General features: G+C 39.1%; 1 protein-coding gene across 2 annotated transcripts in view; it reads left to right on the top strand.

Moving 5' to 3' along the window:
* The window catches only part of jak1 (Janus kinase 1), a 54,434-nt gene that overhangs the window by 24,442 nt on the left and 6,559 nt on the right, over positions 1-23,433 (top strand). For both annotated transcript variants that reach the window (XM_053635699.1, XM_053635700.1), the window contains exons 4-21: positions 1,745-1,886; positions 2,214-2,377; positions 5,791-6,139; positions 6,532-6,714; positions 6,976-7,133; positions 7,311-7,425; positions 9,138-9,336; positions 10,703-10,812; positions 13,274-13,429; positions 13,540-13,627; positions 14,175-14,302; positions 16,955-17,090; positions 19,580-19,731; positions 19,866-20,016; positions 22,176-22,264; positions 22,388-22,580; positions 22,709-22,833; positions 23,254-23,426. In XM_053635699.1, coding sequence (XP_053491674.1) covers positions 1,745-1,886; positions 2,214-2,377; positions 5,791-6,139; positions 6,532-6,714; positions 6,976-7,133; positions 7,311-7,425; positions 9,138-9,336; positions 10,703-10,812; positions 13,274-13,429; positions 13,540-13,627; positions 14,175-14,302; positions 16,955-17,090; positions 19,580-19,731; positions 19,866-20,016; positions 22,176-22,264; positions 22,388-22,580; positions 22,709-22,833; positions 23,254-23,426 — 2,811 coding nt within the window. The remainder of the gene's footprint in view (positions 1-1,744; positions 1,887-2,213; positions 2,378-5,790; positions 6,140-6,531; positions 6,715-6,975; positions 7,134-7,310; positions 7,426-9,137; positions 9,337-10,702; positions 10,813-13,273; positions 13,430-13,539; positions 13,628-14,174; positions 14,303-16,954; positions 17,091-19,579; positions 19,732-19,865; positions 20,017-22,175; positions 22,265-22,387; positions 22,581-22,708; positions 22,834-23,253; positions 23,427-23,433) is intronic.

Below are 23,433 nucleotides of genomic sequence, written 5' to 3'. Positions count from 1 at the left end.
CGCCCAGATTCAGAAAACTGTCCTCTGTAAAATGTGCTGTGCACAAGCAAACCTTTGGGTTGTACTGCTCAGGAACAGAGTTATACATAAACTTTAAACCACTGATTCCTTTTTCGGAAGGCTAAACAAAGCGGTTTTGCTTTCGCACTGAAACACACAGCGTCTCCACGACATGGCGCTTGAATTCACCGAAGCCTCGTCTTCTTTCTTCGCGCCTGCCTTTGGGTGGGATTATGCTAATAGTGCACGCTGTGACGTAGACATGTTATGGAAGTATGGACAGGTCTGGAGCAGTGCTCTCTGTTAGCTAGAATAAATCCCTTTCGGGGAGATTATGAACTTTGTGACTTTGAAGATCTTATACATGCACAAACAGATACATTTCACACCCAAACCAAAGGAACACATTAAAAATCATGATATGACTCCTTTAAAGCTGCACTGAGACAGGCTGTTGTTCGATAAGGATGTGTGTCTCTTTTTTAATATGGATATAACCACATGGGTCATTATTATTATCTGTTGGTGTTTACAGCCTTGAGTTCGTTAGAGTTTATAGAAAATAGACTGTTCTGGATCAAATTGTATTATTATTCACCGACACAAAAGACTGCTTATTTCTGCAAAATGATTTCTACTGAAAGCAAAAAATAAGAAATGTTTTAGGTCAGCTTACCCTGCCCTTTGAAAAACCATAGCAAAAATCTTCACGGTATAGAAGGAAGAAGAGGCTCAGGAGGTAGAAAGTCTTACAATTCCCCGTTTTTCCATTTTTAGCATTGAAACTAAGATGAGTGAACTGGTGTGCACGTGGGTTTGGGGCCAAGTTCTCCTTGTGTGTAGCATACCTGTTGTGCACACAAACAGGTTATGGTCACCTTTGCACTTACACTCTTCCGCTGTGGCTTTTTAAAAATGTGTTACTTCCTGTTTACAATGATTCTCTGCTCATGTGGCACTTCTGTGGTGTGCTTACTCTGATGATTTACAAACAACACTGGATGAGTCCCTGTGTTTTTTACATGACCGCCAAATACGTTGTTGCGCCACACTGTATGAACTAAATGACTCCCGAGCCCAGGGAAGCTGTTTTGTGTGACTCTTAGTGGGTTTTTTTTTGCCACAGGGTTAAAACATCTGTAAATAATTCATGTCATATTCTGAATTCCTAAAGTGTATTACTACCACAGGTTTTAAAGAGGGGTCTGTGGTCCACATGCAATCCATGATTTATTTATTTAAAAAAAAAAAAAAAAATTGTGTTAATGGTGGAAATCACAAAAAATCATTATCAAAGTTATATTATTATATTCCTATATTGAGCTCACACAGTTATTAGTCTGGTTAACTGGTCATTCGTATCGAATTTTAATATAGAAAATATTCTCAAACTCAGTTTAACGTTTAAAAAAAATTGTACTAATGTTTTGCAGACAGTTTGTTAGCCAAATGCTATAATAGTGATAAGCATTGTGTATCATAGAAATCTCCTCAAGTATCGTGATATGATATTTTTGTCATATCGCCCAGCCCTAGTGGAAAGGTCCAGTAAATAGACATTTATGGTGTTAAATATTATGCTACACATTTAAATAACATGTCTAATATTTGAATAGTTAGATTCTAAAATAAAACTGTGGGTTTTTTTGTTGTTTTTTTTGTTGTTGAATTTACCCATTTAGCCTTCTGCACACATGCATATACATGCAAATATAAGCTAAAACATTGTCTGGCTTTCCCATAGGTTTTATTTCACAAACTGGCACGGAACTTCTGAGAGCGAGTCTCCTGTATGGCGGCATTCTTTAAGCAAACAGAAGGGGGCTAAAGGCCCGGAGGGGACGCCACTGCTTGACGCTGCCTCCCTTGATTACCTGTTTGCTCAGGTGGGTTCCCGAAATAAAAAATAAATAAAAAAAACCCCATCAAACGAATTAACTGTTTGGGTGTGGAGGTGAACGTTAACACAGTAAACAAATCTTGTGTAGAGACATTCTGAACATTGTGGTTGGGGTGGTTATTCAAATCATCTACAATGAGTCATGTTTACATATCGGTGCATGGTTACTATCTAATGTACGTTTGTTTCTTTTATGATGGTCAAATTTCAGGTCTTTTGTTTTCAGGGGGGTTTTTGAATGTCTGAAGGATATTCATTGAAGCGCAATGGTATTAATAATAGAGTTGTGAGTAATTTTGTCTTGTGTTTGTAGGGACAGTACGACTTTCTGAGGGGATTGGCACCAGTACGTACCCCCCAGAGTGAGATGGAGCTCCATGAAATAGAGAACGAGTGCCTGGGCATGGCTGTCCTCGCCATCACTCATCATGCCAAGAGCAACAACTTGCCACTGTCAGGATCAGGGGCTGAAACCAGGTGACACCTCCATGCACTTTGCTCACACAGTTCAAAATCACTTCAGACCAGTATGAGGCAAATGATTTTTTTTTTTGGTATCTGAGCAAATAGTTTGTTTAAAATGATCACATCTCTATTATTCATTCATTATTGTTGATTAAGTATTTGACAAGTCACTCACCACCATAATATTTAGTGCTGCTTTCCAGAACTTTCTAACAGCAAGCATCATTCATTTCACATCAATTTAATATTTACTGGGTTTACAGTTTTCTCAAGACATTTATTTAGCGCTTTTTTTTTTTCTTTTCTTATGAATTTCTGTGTTAAATCACAGTGTTCCCAGTTTACTCAAAGGTCTGGCTGAAATAAATAAGCATTCCCACTAATTGTATTATAATAAGGTTCCTCTCACACAATAACTGCAAATCAGAGGTGGAGCCTTGCAAACTGTATGGGTGCAAACTGAAATCATAGTTCGCACAACTGTGAGGTAATGTAGGTGAAATTCTAAATATAAGCATGCTGCAGTCGAACAAAAAAAAAGCTTTTATGCAAGAGTAACAACCCCTGATGGAAACAAGCCTACAGATTTATCCGGAACACTTTGTAAAAATGTTTTAATTCGATTCAGTGTCTTTCACTTTTATTTGTGTTGCGCTTTTTTAAATTATTTATAAACAATAGACAGCTTTACAGAAATTCAGACACAGATTTAGATCCCTAATAAACAAGCCAGAGGCGACAGTGGCAAGGAAAAACTCCCTGAAACAATATGAAGATGAAACCTTGAGAGGAACCAGACTCTTCTGGATAGTGGAATTATAAATCATTGCAATCTTTATCTCGGTGCCTGATTAGGAGGAGAGTGAGTTAATAGCTTGAGTGCTGCTCAGTCTGATGCAGCTGAAAGAGTGCTCAAAGTGCCACCCCATGTCTTTGGCAACATGAAATATCGATCTAATTTGGCATTTGGATGCCTTTTGCCTCTTGAAAATGCATCGCATGATTTTATATTTATTTGCCGGGCAGCCGTGGCTCTACGGTTAAGGCGTAGAGTTTCTGATCAGGAGGTCGGGGGTTCAAGCCCCAGCACCGCCAAACTGCTACTGTTGAGCCCTTAAGCAAGGCCCTTAACCCTTTCTGCTCCATGGGTGCTGTATCCTGGTTGACCCTGTGCTCTGACCCCAACTTACTCACATGCTGGGATATGTGAAGAAAAGAATTTCCCTGTGCTGTAATGTATATGTGACAAATAAAGGTTTCTTCTTCCTATTATTATTATTATTTAATTGAGCTGCATAACCAGGGAGTCCAAGAGAGCAAAATCGACAATGCTCTCCTCATAGTAGGAATGGCGTTACTCTCTTTTCGGCCACTAGACAGTCTTAGACAGCTGTGAGCTCATGTATGTAGAAGAGGGCGGTTAATGATTTCGTCCGAGTGCGTTCAGCTGACATAGTATGAGTAGCAATTCAAAAAGATGCGGTGGCTTCATATGTCTTGGAGGAAGCATGTGCTAGCACTGCTAGTTGGTAGCTGTCAGGTCATAAGGGAGAGTTAGGTAGGACAACCAAATTGGGTTTAAAATAGGGTTAAAAAATGAATAGGAGTACATTTTGTTGTATCAAGCTCTCTATGTGATGACATGCAGTGTTAATTAGTACATTAGTAAATTAGTTAATTAGTAAATTAGTACATTAGTAAACCATTGCAAGAGAACACATAAAAGATTGCCGTGCTCTCTGTGTACTCGACGTGTTCGGGCCGCACCCGATGTAATGAAAAGTGTAAGAGATCGATTCTAGTTTCTATAGTGTCCCCTCCCTTCTCTCCACCACCCTCTCTCAGCCTGACCTCGAGACTCGTTCATGTCGCCACCAAAGGTTTTGTTAGAAAGGATTGAAAGAATGAATGTGATTTTCTTTTTTCTTTTTTTTAAACATATGTAGGCGATCGTCAATTTACCTGGGTGGAGCAGCCAAGTATGTCCGTGCGTGGGAAACACTGCATTTTTATTAACTGTTATTGACAAATGGAAGGTTTCTGATTTCCTCCGAGTTCGAAGTTTATTATGAGCCCGAAGGGCGATTTTTGGTGCAGCATGCAATTTGTAACCATATCATACAAAACACACAAAGAGCAAACACGACATTCTGACATCTTAGAAATTTAAAAGCCTCACAGCACTGGGAATAAAAGAATGTCTATAGCGATTGCTTTTAAGTTTAGGCATACTATAACGTATACCATAAGGAAGCATTTTAAATTCATGGAACAGTGGATGAGTACAATCTGCAAGAGTTGCTCTAGCTTTCTGTAAGACAAACCGTTCAAAGCTGTTTGATAACTCGGTCTTCTTAATGCCAATAATCTTACAACCTTGGTTGACAATGCCATTCAGTGAGTTTCTATGTTAAACATTACATTACTATACCAACAGTATATAGAGAGGCAAAGTACAGATTCACTATAAGATTTATAATACATGGTCATAAGAGTCCTACTGATAGTAAAAGTAGAGAGCCTCCAAAGACAGAGTAACCGTTGCTGGCCTTTATTGCTTCATCTTCACTTTCTCTTAAAACAAAAAAAAAAACTGGGCAGTTTTACCCCAATTAACTTCTTTTCACTGTAAATGATATACAGAGCATATTTCTCTCATAATCCTCCCATAATTTAAACAGTCAAGCCATTTTCTTAGAACGAGTCTTGTGACTGTAATGGTGCAGTGTTTATTTAAATCGTGAGTACAGACGAGCGAGCCGGGACCAGTCGGCCTTATTTACAGCAGTACCTTCACCAACTGATGAGCTGGCAAACTGGATTGTCTGAAGTTTTCTCTGCCCTGTTACTGTAGATGTTAATCTACAGATCTTTGTGTCATATGTTGATGTGAACATTTGGTTTTTGGTATGTTCTTATCTGGATTTTTCATCTTAGATGTTGGAGAGATGCATTTTGCTGTGCAGCCTATTCATGTTGGCACAATAAAAAAAAAAAAAGAATTGCTGTAAAGCTGAAAAATTAACTAGATCCGCTGAAGCACACAGCAAAAACTCTATAAAATGAGGAAAAGCAGCAGTCTGAAGTTGAATACTGTTTTAGGTTTACTTAGATTTGTGCATACTTTACATTGTGCCATCGCACTTAAGGCATCAATATGCTTTCAAAATGTACTATGTAAGAGTTTGTTGAGATTTTAAGCATTTCAGATACTACTAATATTATTTTAGAATCTTATAGCTTCTAGATATTGAAAAAGACAACTTTTTTGCACGCGTAATCCACTATAATGTACTGTTATTATACTACATACATACATACAGTAGGCCATTATAAATTAATCAACGCAACATCTCACTTCCTGTTTTCCTCTTGACTTTGTTTCTAACATCCATCCTCGTGCTCTTCTTCCTTCCCCCTCTCAGCTACAAGCGTTTTATTCCTGAGAGCCTCAACCGCACCATTAAGCAGCGCAGCTTCCTGACTCGCATGCGCATCAGCAACGTTTTTAAGAACTTCCTTAACGAGTTCAACAGCAAGACCATCCGGGACAGTAACATCACCCTGTACGACCTGAAGGTGAAGTACCTCTCCACCCTGGAGACGCTGACATGGGGCTTGGGCCGTGAAACGGTGCAACCTAAAAGCCTGCACGTGTGTGGGGAGGGTGAGGTCTCACCTGCACACACACCCAGCATGGGGGATGAAGGACATGCTTATGAAGTGCAAGTGTGTGGCACAACTGGTATCTCATGGAGGAAGAAGCTCCAGCAGGTGAGTGAAACTGTAACGCGGTATATATAATGATATAATATATAGTATATAGACTATATATTATATTATTATATGTATCTATATAATATATAGATTATATATTATATGAGATATAAGGTGAGTAAGACACAGAGTGATTACAAGAACCCTTGTGTAGTACTTACAACTAACTCTAAAATTATTGGCACCCTTCAAGAGTGAGCATTCCTTTAAGACTTGTATTAACACACACACACACACACACACACACACACACACACACATATATATATATATATATATATATATATATATATATTTATATATATATTTATATATTTATATATGTGTTTTGTTTGTGCCATTCTCAAGTTAAGATTGCCAACCAATATTTTGTATTACTTCCTGAACAGAATGCTCTGACTCTCAAAGACAAAAGTAAATCATGGAAGACAAAGACTGACTCCAAACAGAAGAATGAGAAAAAGACTGATGCGAGCAATGGATGGATCCTCTTCTCAGACTTTTATGAAATCACTCACATCGTCACAAAAGAGGCTGGCGTCACCATATACAGACAGGACAACAAAACCATGGTAAATTAGCCACGTTTATATCGGTGATACTGCTGTAGGATAATGGCCAGTTTTGCTGGTTGACAGTGTTGTTTATGTGTAATCAGTACCTTTATAATGAATGGAAATGTGTGGATATCCAGCACCTTACTGGATTAGCTCTTTTTGCACTGTTTTAAAAGAATATATAATTTATAATATAGTTTAAAAATGTCTTGGATGCTGTACACGGCTGATCGTGTGTAATCTATACAACACACTGGTCTTCTTGCTGTTGTACAGGAGCTGCAGTTGGGCTATCGCGAAGAAGCGCTGGCTTTCGCTGCTTTGGTGGACGGATATTTCAGACTGATTGTAGATGCCCATCACTACCTCTGCACCGAGGTAGCACCTTCTTCTGTGGTACAGAATCTGCAGAACGGTTGCCACGGACCCATCTGGTACAGTATACACTTATACACCCGTCATCTCAGACTGTACGTTCCTTAAAATAAAATTAAAAAAAAAACACCCTGCCTTGAAATCCTTCTGAAGCAACATCACTGTTAGAATATGTGGTTGCAGATATCAGCAAGAATCAGTGGTTTTAATCTCCTGTCTGTTTAATCTGCTTGCAGCACAGAGTATGCCATTCATAAACTGAGGCAGGAGGGCAATGAAGAGGGCTCCTATGTCCTGCGGTGGAGCTGTACAGAGTATGACTATATCATCATGACTGTCGTGTGCATGGAGGTACTCCTACATATATATATATATATATATATATATATATATATATATATATATTTATATATTGATTCGTGGTGAAGAAGAAAATATGTAGTTTGATTTATAAAAGTGATATGTGTGATTTAATTCATTTAAAGCTGCAGTGCATGGTAGGGATTGCATAGACTAATTCACAATATGTTCACTATTCGCTGCTGTGGGGATGTCGACTAATCGGGTTGGAGGAAAAAAAACAGTGAGGCAAGCGGTAAAGAAAGCAGAAAAGAAATGCGTTTTCATAGTTTGAAATATTTTCACGCCAGATTAAACAGGTTTTGCTGTCAGTTAAATTCTCTTAATGGCATGTTTTTACTTCCATGACACTTTTGCGGTTAAGAATAGAGGCTACTGAAAGAACTCTGATTAACCCCACAATTATATTTTTTGTTGTTGTTTAAAGCTAATTAAAAAAACCATATATATATATACATACAGACACACACACACACAAACACACACACACATACTACCGGTCAAAAGTTTGGAGACACTGAAATGTTTCTCATGATCTTAAAAACCTTTTGATCTGAAGGTGTATGATTAAATGTTTGAAATCGGTGTTGTAGATAAAAAATATAATTGTGCCAACATATTCATTTCTTTCATTAGGAAACTAACATTTTATTTACAAAAAAATCTTTTTTTAAACGGACGACTCGGCGTGAAATATTCTGAAAAGCAGTCGATAAGAGTCCAGCGTCGGTGTGAACTCCTCTAATACTGTTTAAAAAGCATCTCAGGGAAATTCCTCAAGACATCGGTTGAGAAAATGAAAAAGAATACATTTCTGGAAATTCTAGACAAAAAGGGAGTCTACTTTGAAGATACTAAAATATTAATTTGATTTATTTTGGATTTTTTATCACAATATAATTCCCATAGTTCCATTTGTCTTACTCCAGAGTTTTGATGACTTTATTATTATAAAATGGGGAGGGATAATAAAAATAAAGAGTGAGTGTGTCTAAACTTTTGACCGGTATTGTGTGTATGAGTGTGTATGTGTATGAGTGTGTGTGTTTGTATATGTATGTATGTGTGTGTGTGTGTGTGTGTATTTATATATATTTGAATATATATATGAATATATATATATATATGAATAAATTCCTTGCACTGTGGCATTGTGAATTCTGTCATCCACATGGGTGCATTTAAAGAATTGATATGTCCTTAAATAGTCTAATATAATTCAGAGATTTATTCCTTTGCTTATTTAATGGACTGATTTATTGACTTTCGTTGTTACCAGTGTAGCCTAAAAAGACTTTAAGCTGGAGATGTAATTTGTAGCCTCTGGCTGTTGTTTGTGTGGTTTGACATTGCATGAATAAAATAGCCTAAAACCTTTATTAGTTTTCCTTTATCCATTTTCCTTTATCCGTTTTCCTTTATTAGTTTTCCTTTATCCGTTTTCCTTTATCAGTTTTCCTTTATCAGTTTTTGGTTATCTATGGGAAAGTAGACGAGTCGACTACTTTTTTTGGAATTACTGGTCAATCAGTAAACGTTTGAGTGCATCTGATCTGAATATTAGTTCAAACTCCAAATTTGGTGCCGGTATTGTAAAGTCCAGTTATGGTGTTGTGATGCAGAGAGACTCATAATGCTCCTGCTCCATGGCTTGTTCACAGTCTAAATGTCTCCTTCTATTCCTCATTTCATCTCTCGCTCAGCTGGACTTGTGCCAGTCCAGGCCTGTTCCCCAGTATAAGAACTTCCAGATCGAGGTGGGTTCTCAGGGCTACAGGCTGTTTGGGACAGAAACCTTCAGGACGAGTCTAAAAGAGCTGCTGGAGCACCTGCAGGGTCAAAGCCTCCGCACAGAGAACCTGCGCTTTCAACTGCGCCGCTGCTGTCCTCCACAGCCCCGAGGTACCGTGCGTCCACCCCCAATCACTCTCGCACGACACTTTACAGCCAGGAGCACTCTGGAACAGTGACAGCTGTTAAGCCTGATAATTTATATCCAGGCAGGTTCAGCATTGCTGATGAAAAGGCTGTTACATTGGGTGCAAGTATTTACCAAAGGGATTAATCGTTTTGACTCACAATTTGATTAAGCAGACCAGTGGCTAATATGATCCCCTTTTCCCCCCCAGATACTGTAGAACGGTATATTAAAAAAGGAAGTTACAGTACTGTTGAAGAGTTCATGCACAGGTTGTGCAAGACTATTAACTCCTTGAATTCAAGGGTTTTTTTTCTTCAAGATTAGTTATAGAAATTGCAAACTGCTAGGTTTTGTGTCCTACGAAATAACAATTTTGTTAATCGGCCATGCTTGCAGGCTCATCGGCTGATGCCGATTACCTTAAAATGCTAGATATTGGCCTAATGACTTGGCCAGGTTGATCAACCAGTCGATAATGCACACACAGAGAAACTCACAGACGGAGACATGTATACAGAGTGACAAATGCACACACCTGCACACATGGAGGCACACGTAGAGACACATGGAGACACGTATACAGAGACACAGACACACACACACACGCTCAAAATACTTTTCTCCAAACGCTCAACCAACGCAAAACACTTTAAGGCCAAAAAAAGCTAAACGTACCCTCCCTAGTATGTGGAGGCCACGCCGTTTTGTTTACATCTCCATGCTGTACGAGTACATGCTGAGACATTAGTGTCAGGCAGGAATAGTGGTAAATGTGGTTTCCGTTGTTGTTCAGCTCTTGTCTCTTGATCTCAGAAAGGCTTGTTGTGAAACACTTTGCCCTGCCTCCTGGTACTAAAACAAGCATGTGCATAGAGCATGTTTTGAATAGAAGTAAATTGAATCGAAATCCATAAAATGTTGTGAAAAATAAATGGTATGCATATAAAATACACAGAGTCGTAGTTATACGCTTGACTTCCCCGGTCGTCCCTTAAAGACAACCTTGCAGTGTTTATATACTTATTCTCTGACACCAGGCGACTTCCTCCTTCCTCAAGCAACCACTGTAGAACACACACACACACAAGTTTACAACAGCAGTGCATAGTAGAGTCACCCACGTACACCCAGGCTAACCACAAGCCGACACATTATATAAATACATGAACTTGTTCTGAGTAGTATTCTTGCCAATTTTATAAGAGTTTGTTTAACTATTTCCATGTGCCTCTCACACTCACGCATGCTCTTGTAAAATCTGGAGACCAGTCACGTAGCTTACTTACTTACTTACCTACACTGTTCCATCTTCACCAATCACATGCTTTCTTTTTCTCGGCCTTACAGAGGTTTCCAACCTTTTGGTGATGACCTCTGACAGAGAGCCTGTCCCACAGAGACAGCCTCAAGTCAGCCAGCTGAGTTTCCATCGCATCCTTAAAGAGGAGATTGTCCAGGTACAACCATACGCCTCTACATTGTACACTATAAACTGTAACCATAGGTTATATGACATTAAACGGAACATGGGAGCATTTTGTAGCATCCTCAAGCTAAATTAATGTGAGGTTACTTATTACCTTTAAGGACAGGTGTGACTTTTCTTTATCCAGACCATAAGGACATACGTTCATCTCATTTATACATTTGAGCACTTGAGGGTTAAGGGCCTTGCTCAAGGGTCCAGCCGTGGCAGCTTGGCTGTGCTGGGATTTAAACTCATGACCACAAGATCACTACCTTGCCTTTTCCTAAAGGAGGTGCACCATCAGGGAGTGTCATGTACACGAATTAATGTTTCACCATCAAGGATTTCCATCATATTTATCATACAGAGGTCATTTTTAAGAGTAATTCTCTACAAACTAATCTTTCACAGCTGTAGAGTAGGTGTCATGTCTGTTGTTTATCTGTGCTTTTTTTTTTTTTTTTTTGATGCATTCGTGAAAACGTCTACATTCCTAACAACACAAAAAGGAAGCATCATTAGAAACAACTTCTATTACTTAGGAGCCATTTGGAAGGCATGTTTTCATATCTTCTAGTGAGGTTTTAATAAAAACTCAAGTGTTTTTCAGAGATTACAGGTGAATGCAGTGTGTATACATACACTCACAGAGCGCTTTATTAGGAACACTATGCTAGTACTTGATAGGGCCTTCCTCTGCTCTGAAAACAAGCCTCAGTTCTTCGTGACATGGATTCTACAAGATGTTGGAAATATTCCTTTGAGATTCGCGTCCATATTGACATGATCGCATCACGCAATTCCTGCAGATTTGGATTTGGATTCAGGTCAGGTTGGGTCCATGGATTCATGCTGTTGGTTCCAAATTCTGACGAGAATCCAAATTGTCGAGCCCAGTGCAGCCTCAGATTTCTGTTCTTGGCTGACTGAAGTGGACCCCGACGTGGTCTTCTGGCGTTGTAGCCCATCCGCCTCAAGGTTTAACACGTTGTGCGTTCTGATGCTTTTCTGCTCACCACAATTGTACAGAGTGGTTATCTGAGTAACCACATAGTAGCCTCTGTATCAGCTCAAAGCAGTCTGGTCATCTTCCATAGATCTCTCTCATGAACAAGGTGTTTCTGTCCGTAGAACAGGACATCGCTGACTGGATGTTTTTTCTTTATTGCACCATTCTGAGTAAACTGTCGAGGCTGTTCTGTGTGTGAAATCCCAGACCAGCAGTTTTAGAAATACTCAAACCAGCCTGTCTGGCACCAACAATCATGCCACGGTCAAAATCACCCGAGATCATATTTTTTCCCCATTCTGATGGTTGATATGAACATTACCCGAAGCTGCCGGGCCGTACCTGCGTGATTTTATGTGATGATTATTTTTGCAAAGATTTTGTGCAACTGCTACCACACGATTGGCTGATTCGCTAGCTGCACGAATGTCTAGGTGTACAGGTGTTCCTAATAAAGTGTTCATTGAGTGTATATAAATCCCTAACTTGGACGAAATCGCTAGATCTTGAGGCTTAGCTTTTAGGGGGGGGTTTTTTTCATTTTTTTTTATGCCTACAACCAGAAACAACTGCACACTCCATATAGCTTTGTTTATACTTGATATGCTTCATGGTGATGTGATGCACATCGGTATGTAAGCTGCTTGGTCCGATTTGTACCACATTCTGCACTACAGTTCGGCTGAGGTAAAGTCTGATGGATGGAAGAATGTGTTTGTCTAGGTGCATCAAAGTGCACTGATGATTGACATTTGTTCATGATTCTGAAAAGACGCAAGTCTTTTATTTGTCATTTGCACATTTGACATACTGAAATTCTTGTGGTAGGTCCAGTAACAAATACTGAACATATATTAACTACTAAAGAAAATAGACAAATGCAAGTACAAAACATGCACAGATAAGGAAACTTTCAGTATACAAGAATACATGTACACAGTACACAAAATCTGCATAAATATGGGTGGGTAAGTGTACATGCTGTGTGTGCAAAGTAGTGTGCAAACAGCAGGTATGTGGAAACACTGAAATAAAGGCCACTGCAAAACCACACACACACACACACACACACACACACACACACACAAAAGAATATCTTTCACATGAGCTGCAAGGACAGAACACCACGGTTCATAGTAGAAACGATCACCAATGACGTTTTGCTCATTTCATAAGCACAATTTTCCACATTAGAACCTTTGTAAGAAGGGATAATAATGACATATTCGCTCATCTCCCTTATTCTTTATTAAAGCGCGTAACTAGCCGTACATTATTACGTTATTTCAGCTGCCAAATTTTGCACAGCACACAGTGGAGTATTTACTTGCCTGTTTTTTTTGTTTGTTTTTTTAAACCCTTTATACATCTGCTTTATAACTACACTGAGCGGTCTCTGTAGAACACTGTAGGGTGATTTTTTTGCTGTTCTGGTGTTTAGGGAGAGCACTTGGGTCTGGGCACCAGGACCAACATCTATGCAGGTGTGCTGAAGATGAAAAGTGAGGATGAGGATGATTTGGGGAGCTACGGCCCTTCACAGGAGGTGAAGGTGGTGCTGAAAGTGCTCGGCTCTGGACACAGAGATATATCTTTGGTGAGGACGACTCGACCTCCCTCTCTCTCTGTCTGTCTGTCTGTCTCTCTCTCTTATCCTGTCTCTCTGTCCCAGGTTATTAAAAGAACCCCCTCTCTGTTATTCTTTAGGCCTTCTTTGAGACAGCCAGCATGATGCGACAGGTCTCACACAAACACATTGCCTTGCTGTATGGAGTGTGTGTGCGACACCAGGAGAGTAAGTATCGTGTGTGTGTGTGTGTGTGTGTGTGTGTGTGTGTGTGTGAGGGGAGGTTCACATATTTTTCTATTTCATTTTGCTCGTCATTTCGTAGTTCATAGTTTCATAGTTTAGCTGTTTATTTGCTGTTAAGGTTTGCTTCTGACTGTATACTGTTTTTTTTAATCAGATTAACCAATAAAATCATATCTGATTGCATGAGGTGCTAACATTCTTATGCAATCAAATGTGTTTTTATTGGCTAATGAACTGACATGACCTGAGTGTAAGGTGAACTTCCTGAAAAACACAAACAGCCTGGAGACAAAACAAGTTTTGTGTGTGTTTTGTTCATGTTTTGTGTGTGTCTTGTTCGTGTATTTTGCGTGTGTTTTGTTCGTGTGTTTTGTTCGTGTGTTTTGTTCGTTTGTTTTGTGTGTGTTTTGTGTGTGTGTTTTGTGTGCATTGGAGTGGAATAGAAAGATTGTGGGTTTTTTTTCCCCCCTGTATTATTTTAGCCTAATAGACTTGACGAGGCTTATTCTGTTTATCTGTCTTCCTCTAGATATTATGGTGGAGGAGTTTGTGCAGTTCGGTCCTCTTGATCTGTTCATGCGCAGAGAGACCGTTCCTCTCAGCACTTCATGGAAGTTCCATGTGGCCAAACAGCTGGCAGGCGCACTCAGTTATCTGGTAAACACATGCTGAATTGCCTAATAAAGTACAAAGGGGTATAATGCTTTCGGAGATGTACAACCATATGCTAGTGGTTGATGTTGTGGCAGTAATTTTCACCTCTCTGTTAAGCATGTGAGAAAGCATGCAAAGAGATGCTTCCCAACTCCAGAGTCTAATCTTAAATGCATTTAAAAGAAAAATAGAAATCATAAGATACCTAGGCTTGTTGGTTAAAAGAATTATAGGTGATAAACATGAGATCAGGAACCTCCAGGACTTCCAGCTTTGTCCTTATACATTGATTAAAGTTCCTGTCATATATACAGTGGATATTGATCTTACAGAGATATGTTTTAAAAAGGATATTGGGGTGTTTTTACACATTTGATGAAAGCATCATTACTACTTTTAAATATGTTATCTTTCAGACACTAGCGTTGGGTGTGGTGGAAGCGTCCATGTCCATGTATGGTGACCATGTCCTTTTCAACATTTTTTGTGACAGTCTACAAACAAAACTTCTTAATCTTCTTAATCTTAATCTCAGTGCAGCAGTAGTGGGTGTTTCATAGTGTTGTTTTTTTCCTCTCCTTTTTTGGTTCAATACTTTCGCACAATGAAAAAGACAAACTGCTTTTTCACAGGCCATCTATTAAACATGAAATCTGAACATTTGTACTTAGTTATTGTCCCTGTTTATGTTACGCTCTTTACTTTTGGTATGAATCGCTTAAAATACTTTCTTCTGCTTTTTTGATACTTTTCTATGAAAATTATTATTATTATTATTATTATTATTATTTTTGTCCAGTCACCAAGTCACCTTGCTTGGGCAGGGAAAAATAATTTTCATGCCGTGGGTCTCGCAGCGGGTAGTGGTGCCGCCTCACAGCTCCAGGATCACTGGTTCGATCCTGAGCTCGCGAGGGGCGACTGTGGCTCAGGTGGTAGAGCGGGTTGTCCACTAATCGTAGGCCCACATGACTCCACATACCGAAGTGTCCTTGTGCAAGACACTGAACCCCAAGTTGCTCCCGATGACAAGTTAGCGCCTTGCATGGCAGCTCTGCTACCGTTGGTGTGTGAGTGTGTGTGTGTGGAATGGGTGAATGCGACACAGTGTAAAGCGCTTTGGATAAAAGCGCTATATAAGTGCAGACCATTTACCATTCTTCCCACCTCCCAGAAAACGTGCCAGTGGTGACTAGAGCTATAACGGTATGAAAATTTCATATCATGATTATCATGAACAAAACTATCACAGTTATCAGTATTATCGTGGTATTGTTAAAATGTCCTGAAAATGTACAAAAAGTACTGATACATACACTGAAATCATTTAAACAGGTTTTATATTCGACTATAAAGTGATGGATGGAAGGCAGTGACGGCGCTCGAGAGATTTTCCAACCTTCCATGAGGACTAAATCCGAAGTGTGGTCATGTTTTGGATTTTATTAAAATGCTGAGGGAAACTTAATAGAAGACGGTAACCCTGTCTGCAGAGCTTGCCAGAAGAAAGTTGCTGTGAAAGGAGGCTTTTGGCGCTTTTCCCTCTCCCCCCATGCTTTTAAATTGCTTATGAGTGCCCGTGCGGCCGCGCGCGTTTTGCTTTCGAAATAGCGGTAGTTGCTTGAATGGTGAGTTCATTATTATTAATCTTAATGAAAAACACAACAACAACAAAACAGTACAATGACAAACTGGCTTATATTAAACCAAATCTTCCACCATCTCGCCTCACTCTCGTCACGTGCTAAATGAAATCTGACTCCTGCTGATCCGTGCTGCGACTCCGACTCATTCGGCTCATGTTGAATTGAGCAGACGCGTTTGTAGCGTCCGTTTTCACGCTCAAAAAAACAGTGTTGAATGCTGCACCTGCGTCAGACTCGTGCTGGGTGTGTGTGGACAGCATTTACCACGAGTTTTACAAATCACGATAATCACGCATGGTTTTAATGGTAATTAAATGTAACACGTTGATACCAACCGTCGGGGAATTATATCGTAGTTTATTATGAAACCGGTAACCGTTTCATCACTATTAGTGACTCTAAATTGCCCCTAAGGGTGAAGAAGAGTGTGCGCGTGTGTGCGCGCGTGCGCGCATGGTGCTCAGTAATGGACTTACGCCCAGTGTTTCCGGCATAGGCTCCGGATCCACCCTGACCAGGATAAAGCAATTACTGAAGATGACTGGCATTTTATATTTGCTTATTCTTTAAGTAATGTCATTATTTAATGCCATGTCCTTAAGTGCTTAAAGGCTGTGATGCTTCATATGGAAATACATCATGATTTTCATCATGATTTTCATTCCCTGTTGTCCTTAAAACAATGTCTTACCCTTTGTGTGTCATGTTCTTATATAATTTACATGTATTTTATATTATGTTGGAACACATGGGGGGCAGAAAAAAACAAATGTTTTACAAGTTACAGGCTAATGCTGTCTTTAAAAAAAAATTAATAAAAAAAATGACCAACCCTTGTGAAAACTGATAGACCTCATCCCATCGCTACACTTGTGGATTATGTACAGAAGCTATTATGAATCATAATACCTGTTATAAATAAAGTATTATTATTTTTTTAATGTTTGCTGCTTTGGCCTCATCTCTGTTAGCTTAGTAAAGTAAATGTTTGTGTTCGTGTGTCCGGTAGGAGGATAAGAAGCTTGTGCATGGGTACGTTTGCGCCAAGAACATTCTTCTGGCTCGAGACGGACTGGATAGCGACGGCGGTCCCTTCATCAAGCTTAGCGACCCCGGCATCCCCATCACCGTGCTAACCCGAGAGGGTAAGAGCCTCGCCATTCCTCAGATGACACATTATTTGTGTGTATGAACCGAAAGGCCTAAAACAAATGCCATTCTGAGCTGGCTACATCGGATCCCGATGCTGTTGGTTTGTTGCGAAAGTGCAAACGCTTATTCAGTGTCGATTAGAACAGCAAGTCAGGCCTATTGTGCATGTTTTTGTTTGAGTGGCATGAACGATATATATTACACTTTACACTCGTTAACCAAACACCTACAGAGCTCCAGTTATTGGGACACAGAAAAAAAAAGCTTTGGTTTAAAAGAAGAACTTCGACATTTAAACAACGGTGGGATGAAAATTTCTGTAAACATAAATTTACAGAAAACATCTATATAAATAATCGTGTTTTTAAGCGTCACAGTCTACAGCGCAGACCTGCTTATATCAGTTCAGTATAGGAGGACGTGCTCAAAAATGAATCAAAGAAAAGGCAAGAAACAAGAACTTTATTTCTGTCAGTGCAAAGCTACATTTTCTGGATGCCTTCAGTGACAAAGGGCCTGTGTATAATCATTCATAGTATCTGGACAGTGAGTATTAGCTGATGCCCCTTTCTGTTATAACAGTGACTTGGACATATACAAAAAAACAACAAAAAAAAAAAAAACAGTCAGGTGGCTGTTACTGTGAAGGATATGATTTTTTTTTTTTTTCATTTTATTGATCTGGTAATGAGAAATGATATTATAAAAATTGTTTATAATAAAACATGCATACAATTGAAGCTTTAAAGTATTATATCTTGAGGGCTAAAGATCATAAACATACTTAAACATACATTTACTGCCGTACACGTGTCGCATTAGCAATCCCTAAAGGTAAAGTTTAGTTTTATGACCGACGTACATGCAGCAGTTCAGTGTGGTGTGTATTGTGTAGCGTGTACTGTAAGGTGAAGGTGTGTGCTGCAGACGTACATGCAGCAGTTCAGTGTGGTGTGTATTGTGTAGCGTGTACTGTAAGGTGAAGGTGTGTGCTGCAGATGCACATGCAGCAGTTCAGTGTGGTGTGTATTGTGTAGCGTGTACTGTAAGGTGAAGGTGTGTGCTGCAGCCGTGGAATGTAAGAGAGCAGACTGGTGTAACTGACAGGAATTCTGCTGGCCCTCATCCAGCCCCTCCGTACTAAACCGCAGTGACCTGGAATGCTCCTGCAGAGCAGCACTCTTTGAGGAAAGACTAGTTTTGTGTGTTTGTAAGAGAGAGGAACAGGATACTCGGAGCAAAACCAATCGCACACTTTCTGTGAAATCGTTAGTCTTCCAGTATTACAGTTGGGCTTCTGAAACAGTTTTTGTTTTACTGATGGAGAGAGAGTTGTTTTGTAATTGTTTTTTTACATTTTGTCTGAAGAATTTCACACCTTTGGTGAACTTTGAATCCTAAATTTGCATTGTCAACATGTTTGGCTGTATTTACCTCTGAAGGGCCGGCCCGTCGTATTGCAGCACTGAAGATCCGAAATGGAGAAACACTAGTTTTAGCAGCCATGAAACTTACAGTTGCAATCAAAATGATTCAACCCCCATTGCAAATCAGGTTTGGCAAAATGTACAGACTCATCTGTTTGCAGTGAACAAATCGAACAAATCAAACAAAAGCAAGTGAAATAGTTCAACACAACGAATGCTTCAAGTACATGAAATAACTGAATGCTTCAGGTATGTCATCTAATTTCTACCAATAGCCAGTTCAGGTATTTCATACATTTTCTACCCCTAGCCAGTTCAGGTATTTCATACGTTTTCTACCCCTAGCCAGTTCAGGTATTTCATACGTTTTCTACCCCTAGCCAGTTCAGGTATTTCATATATTTTCTTGCCCTTGATTAGTTGTATCAGGTGTGCTTGAGACAATACCTGTTTTGCATGTTTGTGCTGTTGTGAGGGATTCTATTCAGGGGGTTGAATAATTTTGAAACTGGAGAAATCATTGTAAGTTGCATTCTCAGTTGGATTTGGGGAAACCACTTGAAGCATTCGTCGTGTTGAACTATTTCAATTGCTTTTGTTTGATTAGTTCAACAGCTGAAAGTCTGTACATTTTGACAGTAAACCTGCTTTGCAATGGGGGTTGAATCATTTTGATTGCAACTGTATAGTTATAATGATGATTATTTTTAAAAAAAAGTTTAAAAAAAAAAAAAAGTAAAAGTGGCATGATAAATATGCTGCATTAGATTGTATAAGTTTGTTTGACTTCTGTTTTTTAAAAATATTTATAGTGGCCTGACAGGTTAGAAAGTGATGATTAATGCATTTAGAATGCGGGTGAAACTAGCGTTATTATAACTAGCTAAAGCTGCAGTGTTTATGATAGATTAATTTACTTTTTCAATGCTAGTCTTCCAGTTCCACCTTTTTCCAAAGAGATTTCAATTTACAGAGTGACAAAACAACTTTAATTTAAAGGCCTGATTGTAACAAAATGTTTGTATAGCAAACCGTGCATGTTTGTGCTTGTTCAGAGTGTGTGGACCGGATCCCGTGGATCGCTCCCGAGTGTGTGCAGGATACGGCTAACCTGAGCGTAGCAGCAGATAAGTGGGGCTTTGGCACAACTCTGTGGGAGATATGTTACAATGGAGAAATTCCTCTGAAAGACAAGAAACTCACTGAGGTAAACACACACACACACACACACCTACAGGTACATAACCCTAACCCTAACCTAGGCTATTGGAATGTTTTCTCAATGTTTAACCATGTTCCATGTTTACACTGGCTTTGTATTTCTTTATTCACTCTGAGCAGAAGGAGAGGTTTTATGCCGCTCAGTGTCACTTGGCCACACCAGACTGTGAGGAGCTCGCCAATCTCATGACCCACTGCATGACCTACGACCCTCACCAAAGACCCTTCTTCAGGGCCATCGTCCGGGACATTGACATGGTGGAAAAACAGAGTAAGACCTGCTCAGTGCTAAATCTCAAATGTAGTGCTTGTTTTGAATGTGCCAGATTTCGAGTAAGTTCGATTCTTAATGAACTTTGAACTTGTATCTAGAACTCTACATTCTGTTATGTATAAGCCAAACTAAACTGGTGTTGGTCTCAGGAAAAGCATTTATATCCCACAGTTTTGCTTTTAGTTAGATGACTCATTAACCATATTTAAAAGATTTTTTTAAAGTGTGTAATTCTTGCTTACTTTTTTTCCCACTTTCTTTTTTGCACCCAGTATGCATTGTTATTCATGAAATTAATTAGATACAAAGAATATGTTTCTAATTTAAATGGATGAAATTCAAATAAAACGAATTACCCATAACGGATTAGGGATACATTTGTCAATTTAAAACGTATAGCCGGACTATATATATTTCTTTAAAGCTGCTTTGTGACGTCGTCCATAGTTTAAAAGCACTATACAGTTAAAATTGAATTGAATTACCCGCCTTGTACGTTCAAAACGATGTGTCATTAGGATTGGCTTCAGTTTGCATTATTCTGTTTGAGGTGTGTACGTGAATGTTTTTCTTCCACTTGATCCAGATTTTTAACAAATTATTGGGCTCTGCCTCATGACTAAGCAGTTTAATTAGTAGATTCAGTGTACTCTGAGGCAGTACTTCTAAAATACTTTAGAATTATTCACACCCTCAGTGTAAAAAAAAAAAAAAGCCTTATTAATAATAAATTTTTATCAAAGGCGCATGGCGCTGAACAAAATGTGACAGAAGCTTGATCCCATTTTAATCAGGAGTTCAAGCCCAAAGGGCTGAAACCCTATTGTAATTGTAAGGATTTTTATTATTATTATTCTGCCCTAAATTTGATGGTGCAGACCCAATCGTAACTTCTAGAGAGCTGAAACTTTGAGGGAAGGTAGGATCCCAGAGTACTACAGCGTCGCAAAGTTTCGGCCCGATCGGCCAGATGGTGGAGTTATAGTGAGCATGTTTAGAAAAATGGCCATAATTTTTAAACCATTTATCACATACTCAAGTGTCTTATATCTATGGAATCCTTGGGACCAGACGAACAAAACTTATATTTCCGATTTCATTTCTGCCTATAACAATTTTCCGCCATCTTTGATTTTTTTGTAAAACCTATTTCTGCGAACTAGTCTTAGGTTTTTTGCTCAACTGAAATAATCCTTTTGCAGGACAATTCTTTGGACTCATTAGATAAATAATTATAAAAAACAAGTTGAACTTTTGATTTACCCTCACAAGGGCACATTAAAACATTTGAAGTGGGTGTGGCCACTTTTACTTAAATGGCTATAACTCTTGAACAGAATGAGATATTTTCACCAAACTTTGGTTACTTACATATGGGCTCAATCTAAGGACATATGTAAAAAAAAATATTGAGTGTGACCAATTGGTGGCGCTATAACAGAACAAAACATGAAATTGACACTAAATGTGGAACCATTGGTCCAATCGACTTAATGGACAATTCTTGCAAGATTTATTTAAGTCCAAAGTCCAATCAGCTATATGAGGACAGTTGTGAATCTTGAAAAACATGGCCACCAATCAATGTTCAGCAGCTATTAGACAAGCTTAATAAAGGCAGATATTTCTTAAAATGATCTTGGTTTTTCTTAGATTTAGATGCTGATAGGATTGTACAATATTAAGTAATTTCTTTTAGCGTCCTTTAGGGCCCTAAATGGCAAGTGGAAATCCCTGTTAACAACTCCAGAATTTTCTCTTTGTCTTACAGCAGTGTTTAAAACACTGACCCCTTGTGGTTTGAAATGAGACCTTCAAGATTGAGTAGCAATGCTACAAAATCAGTTTCTACATTTCAATGAAATGAAAAAAAAAATATATATATATATAAATAATAATAATGCAAAAGGCTTTTCTTTACCGGTCACTGGCAGTCAAAAGTTTTTCAGTGTTGTCTTAAAGACAAATATAAATCGTGATGTTAATTCTCATGCATAGATTATATTTCAACAATTAGATGTTACTTAATAAAAAATTTAAATTGTTTACATAAGTACTTTTCATGTAGAATTCCTTCAGTGAGCTGGTATGTCCAAAGATTTAGCGGGCAGTGTATATGAGTCTAAATCTTAATGCATTATGTGTCTTGTCTGTAGATCCCTCTATTAAGCCTGTACCCACCCTAGAGGTCGACCCCACGGTGTTTGAGAAGAGATTCCTCAAGAAGATCAGAGACCTGGGAGAGGTAATTTCCCATCTGTAGCTCTGATAGTGGAACGCTGTTTGTTTGTCCAGGATTACATAGACATTTGTGCCAGGTGGACTGAAGTTATTTTGGGGTGTGTGTGTGTGTGTGTGTGTGTGACAGGGGCATTTCGGAAAGGTGGAGCTGTGCCGATATGACCCGCGTGGGGATCGAACAGGAGAGCTGGTGGCAGTAAAGTCCCTGAAACCAGAGAGCCGAGAAGAGCAGAGCGGCAATCTGTGGTGTGAGATTGACATCCTGAGAGAGCTCTACCATGAGAACATTGTCAAATACAAAGGCATCTGCCAGGAGGAGGGTACTGAATCCAAACCAACACACTTATTTTGTTGTCAGGATACATTTTATTGTTAAACTTTAAAAACCCTTGTATAAAAGCATAGACCAGTTTATGAAGCCTTTCTGTACGCCTCTACTTTGTTTTAGGTGGCAGATCCATCAAACTCATTATGGAGTATTTACCAGCAGGCAGTTTGAAGGAATACTTGCCCAGAAACAAACTACAGACCAATCTGAAGACCCTACTAAGCTACGCTGTGCAAATCTGTCAGGTCAGCTACTCCATACCTCTTACACATGAGACCTATATAACCTTCTAGATTGCCACCTTCAATGTGGGAATTAATGTTAAACCGCTCTTACGGTTTCTTCAGGCCACATGACAGTATTTAGTACGTTTGCGAGTTCTTAGTCACAGTTTGTGTAAAAGAGGGCAAAAAAAAATGGCGCAATGGAATCTTGATGGCAGTCAACTTTTAACTGAGCACATTTCTCATATTTGGAATATTAAGAAATTACTACAAAGGAATGCAAAGAAAGGAAATGATATAAATTAGATCACATTTTAGTAGTACAGTGTAACTAGTATATAGTATAGTAGTATATACTGCCAGTCAAATCTACTCGATTTTGTAGTGTAGCTCTGACACCTTAGTCTTTTTCTTTACGTGTGTTTGCTCTGTCTATTTCAGGGTATGGATTATCTGGGCTCTCGGAATTACATCCACCGAGACCTGGCTGCTCGGAATGTCCTGGTGGAGAACGAGAGCACGGTGAAGATTGGAGACTTCGGCCTAACGAAAAGCATTAAAGACAATGAGGGTTACTACACGGTGAAGGATGACCTGGACAGCCCTGTCTTTTGGTAGGCT

Source organism: Ictalurus furcatus, chromosome 11 (genome assembly GCF_023375685.1).
Source record: "Ictalurus furcatus strain D&B chromosome 11, Billie_1.0, whole genome shotgun sequence".
NCBI classification, from domain to species: Eukaryota; Metazoa; Chordata; class Actinopteri; order Siluriformes; family Ictaluridae; genus Ictalurus; species Ictalurus furcatus.
Note: the sequence above shows the minus strand (reverse complement) of the source record. Positions and strands in the feature narration are given on the sequence as shown.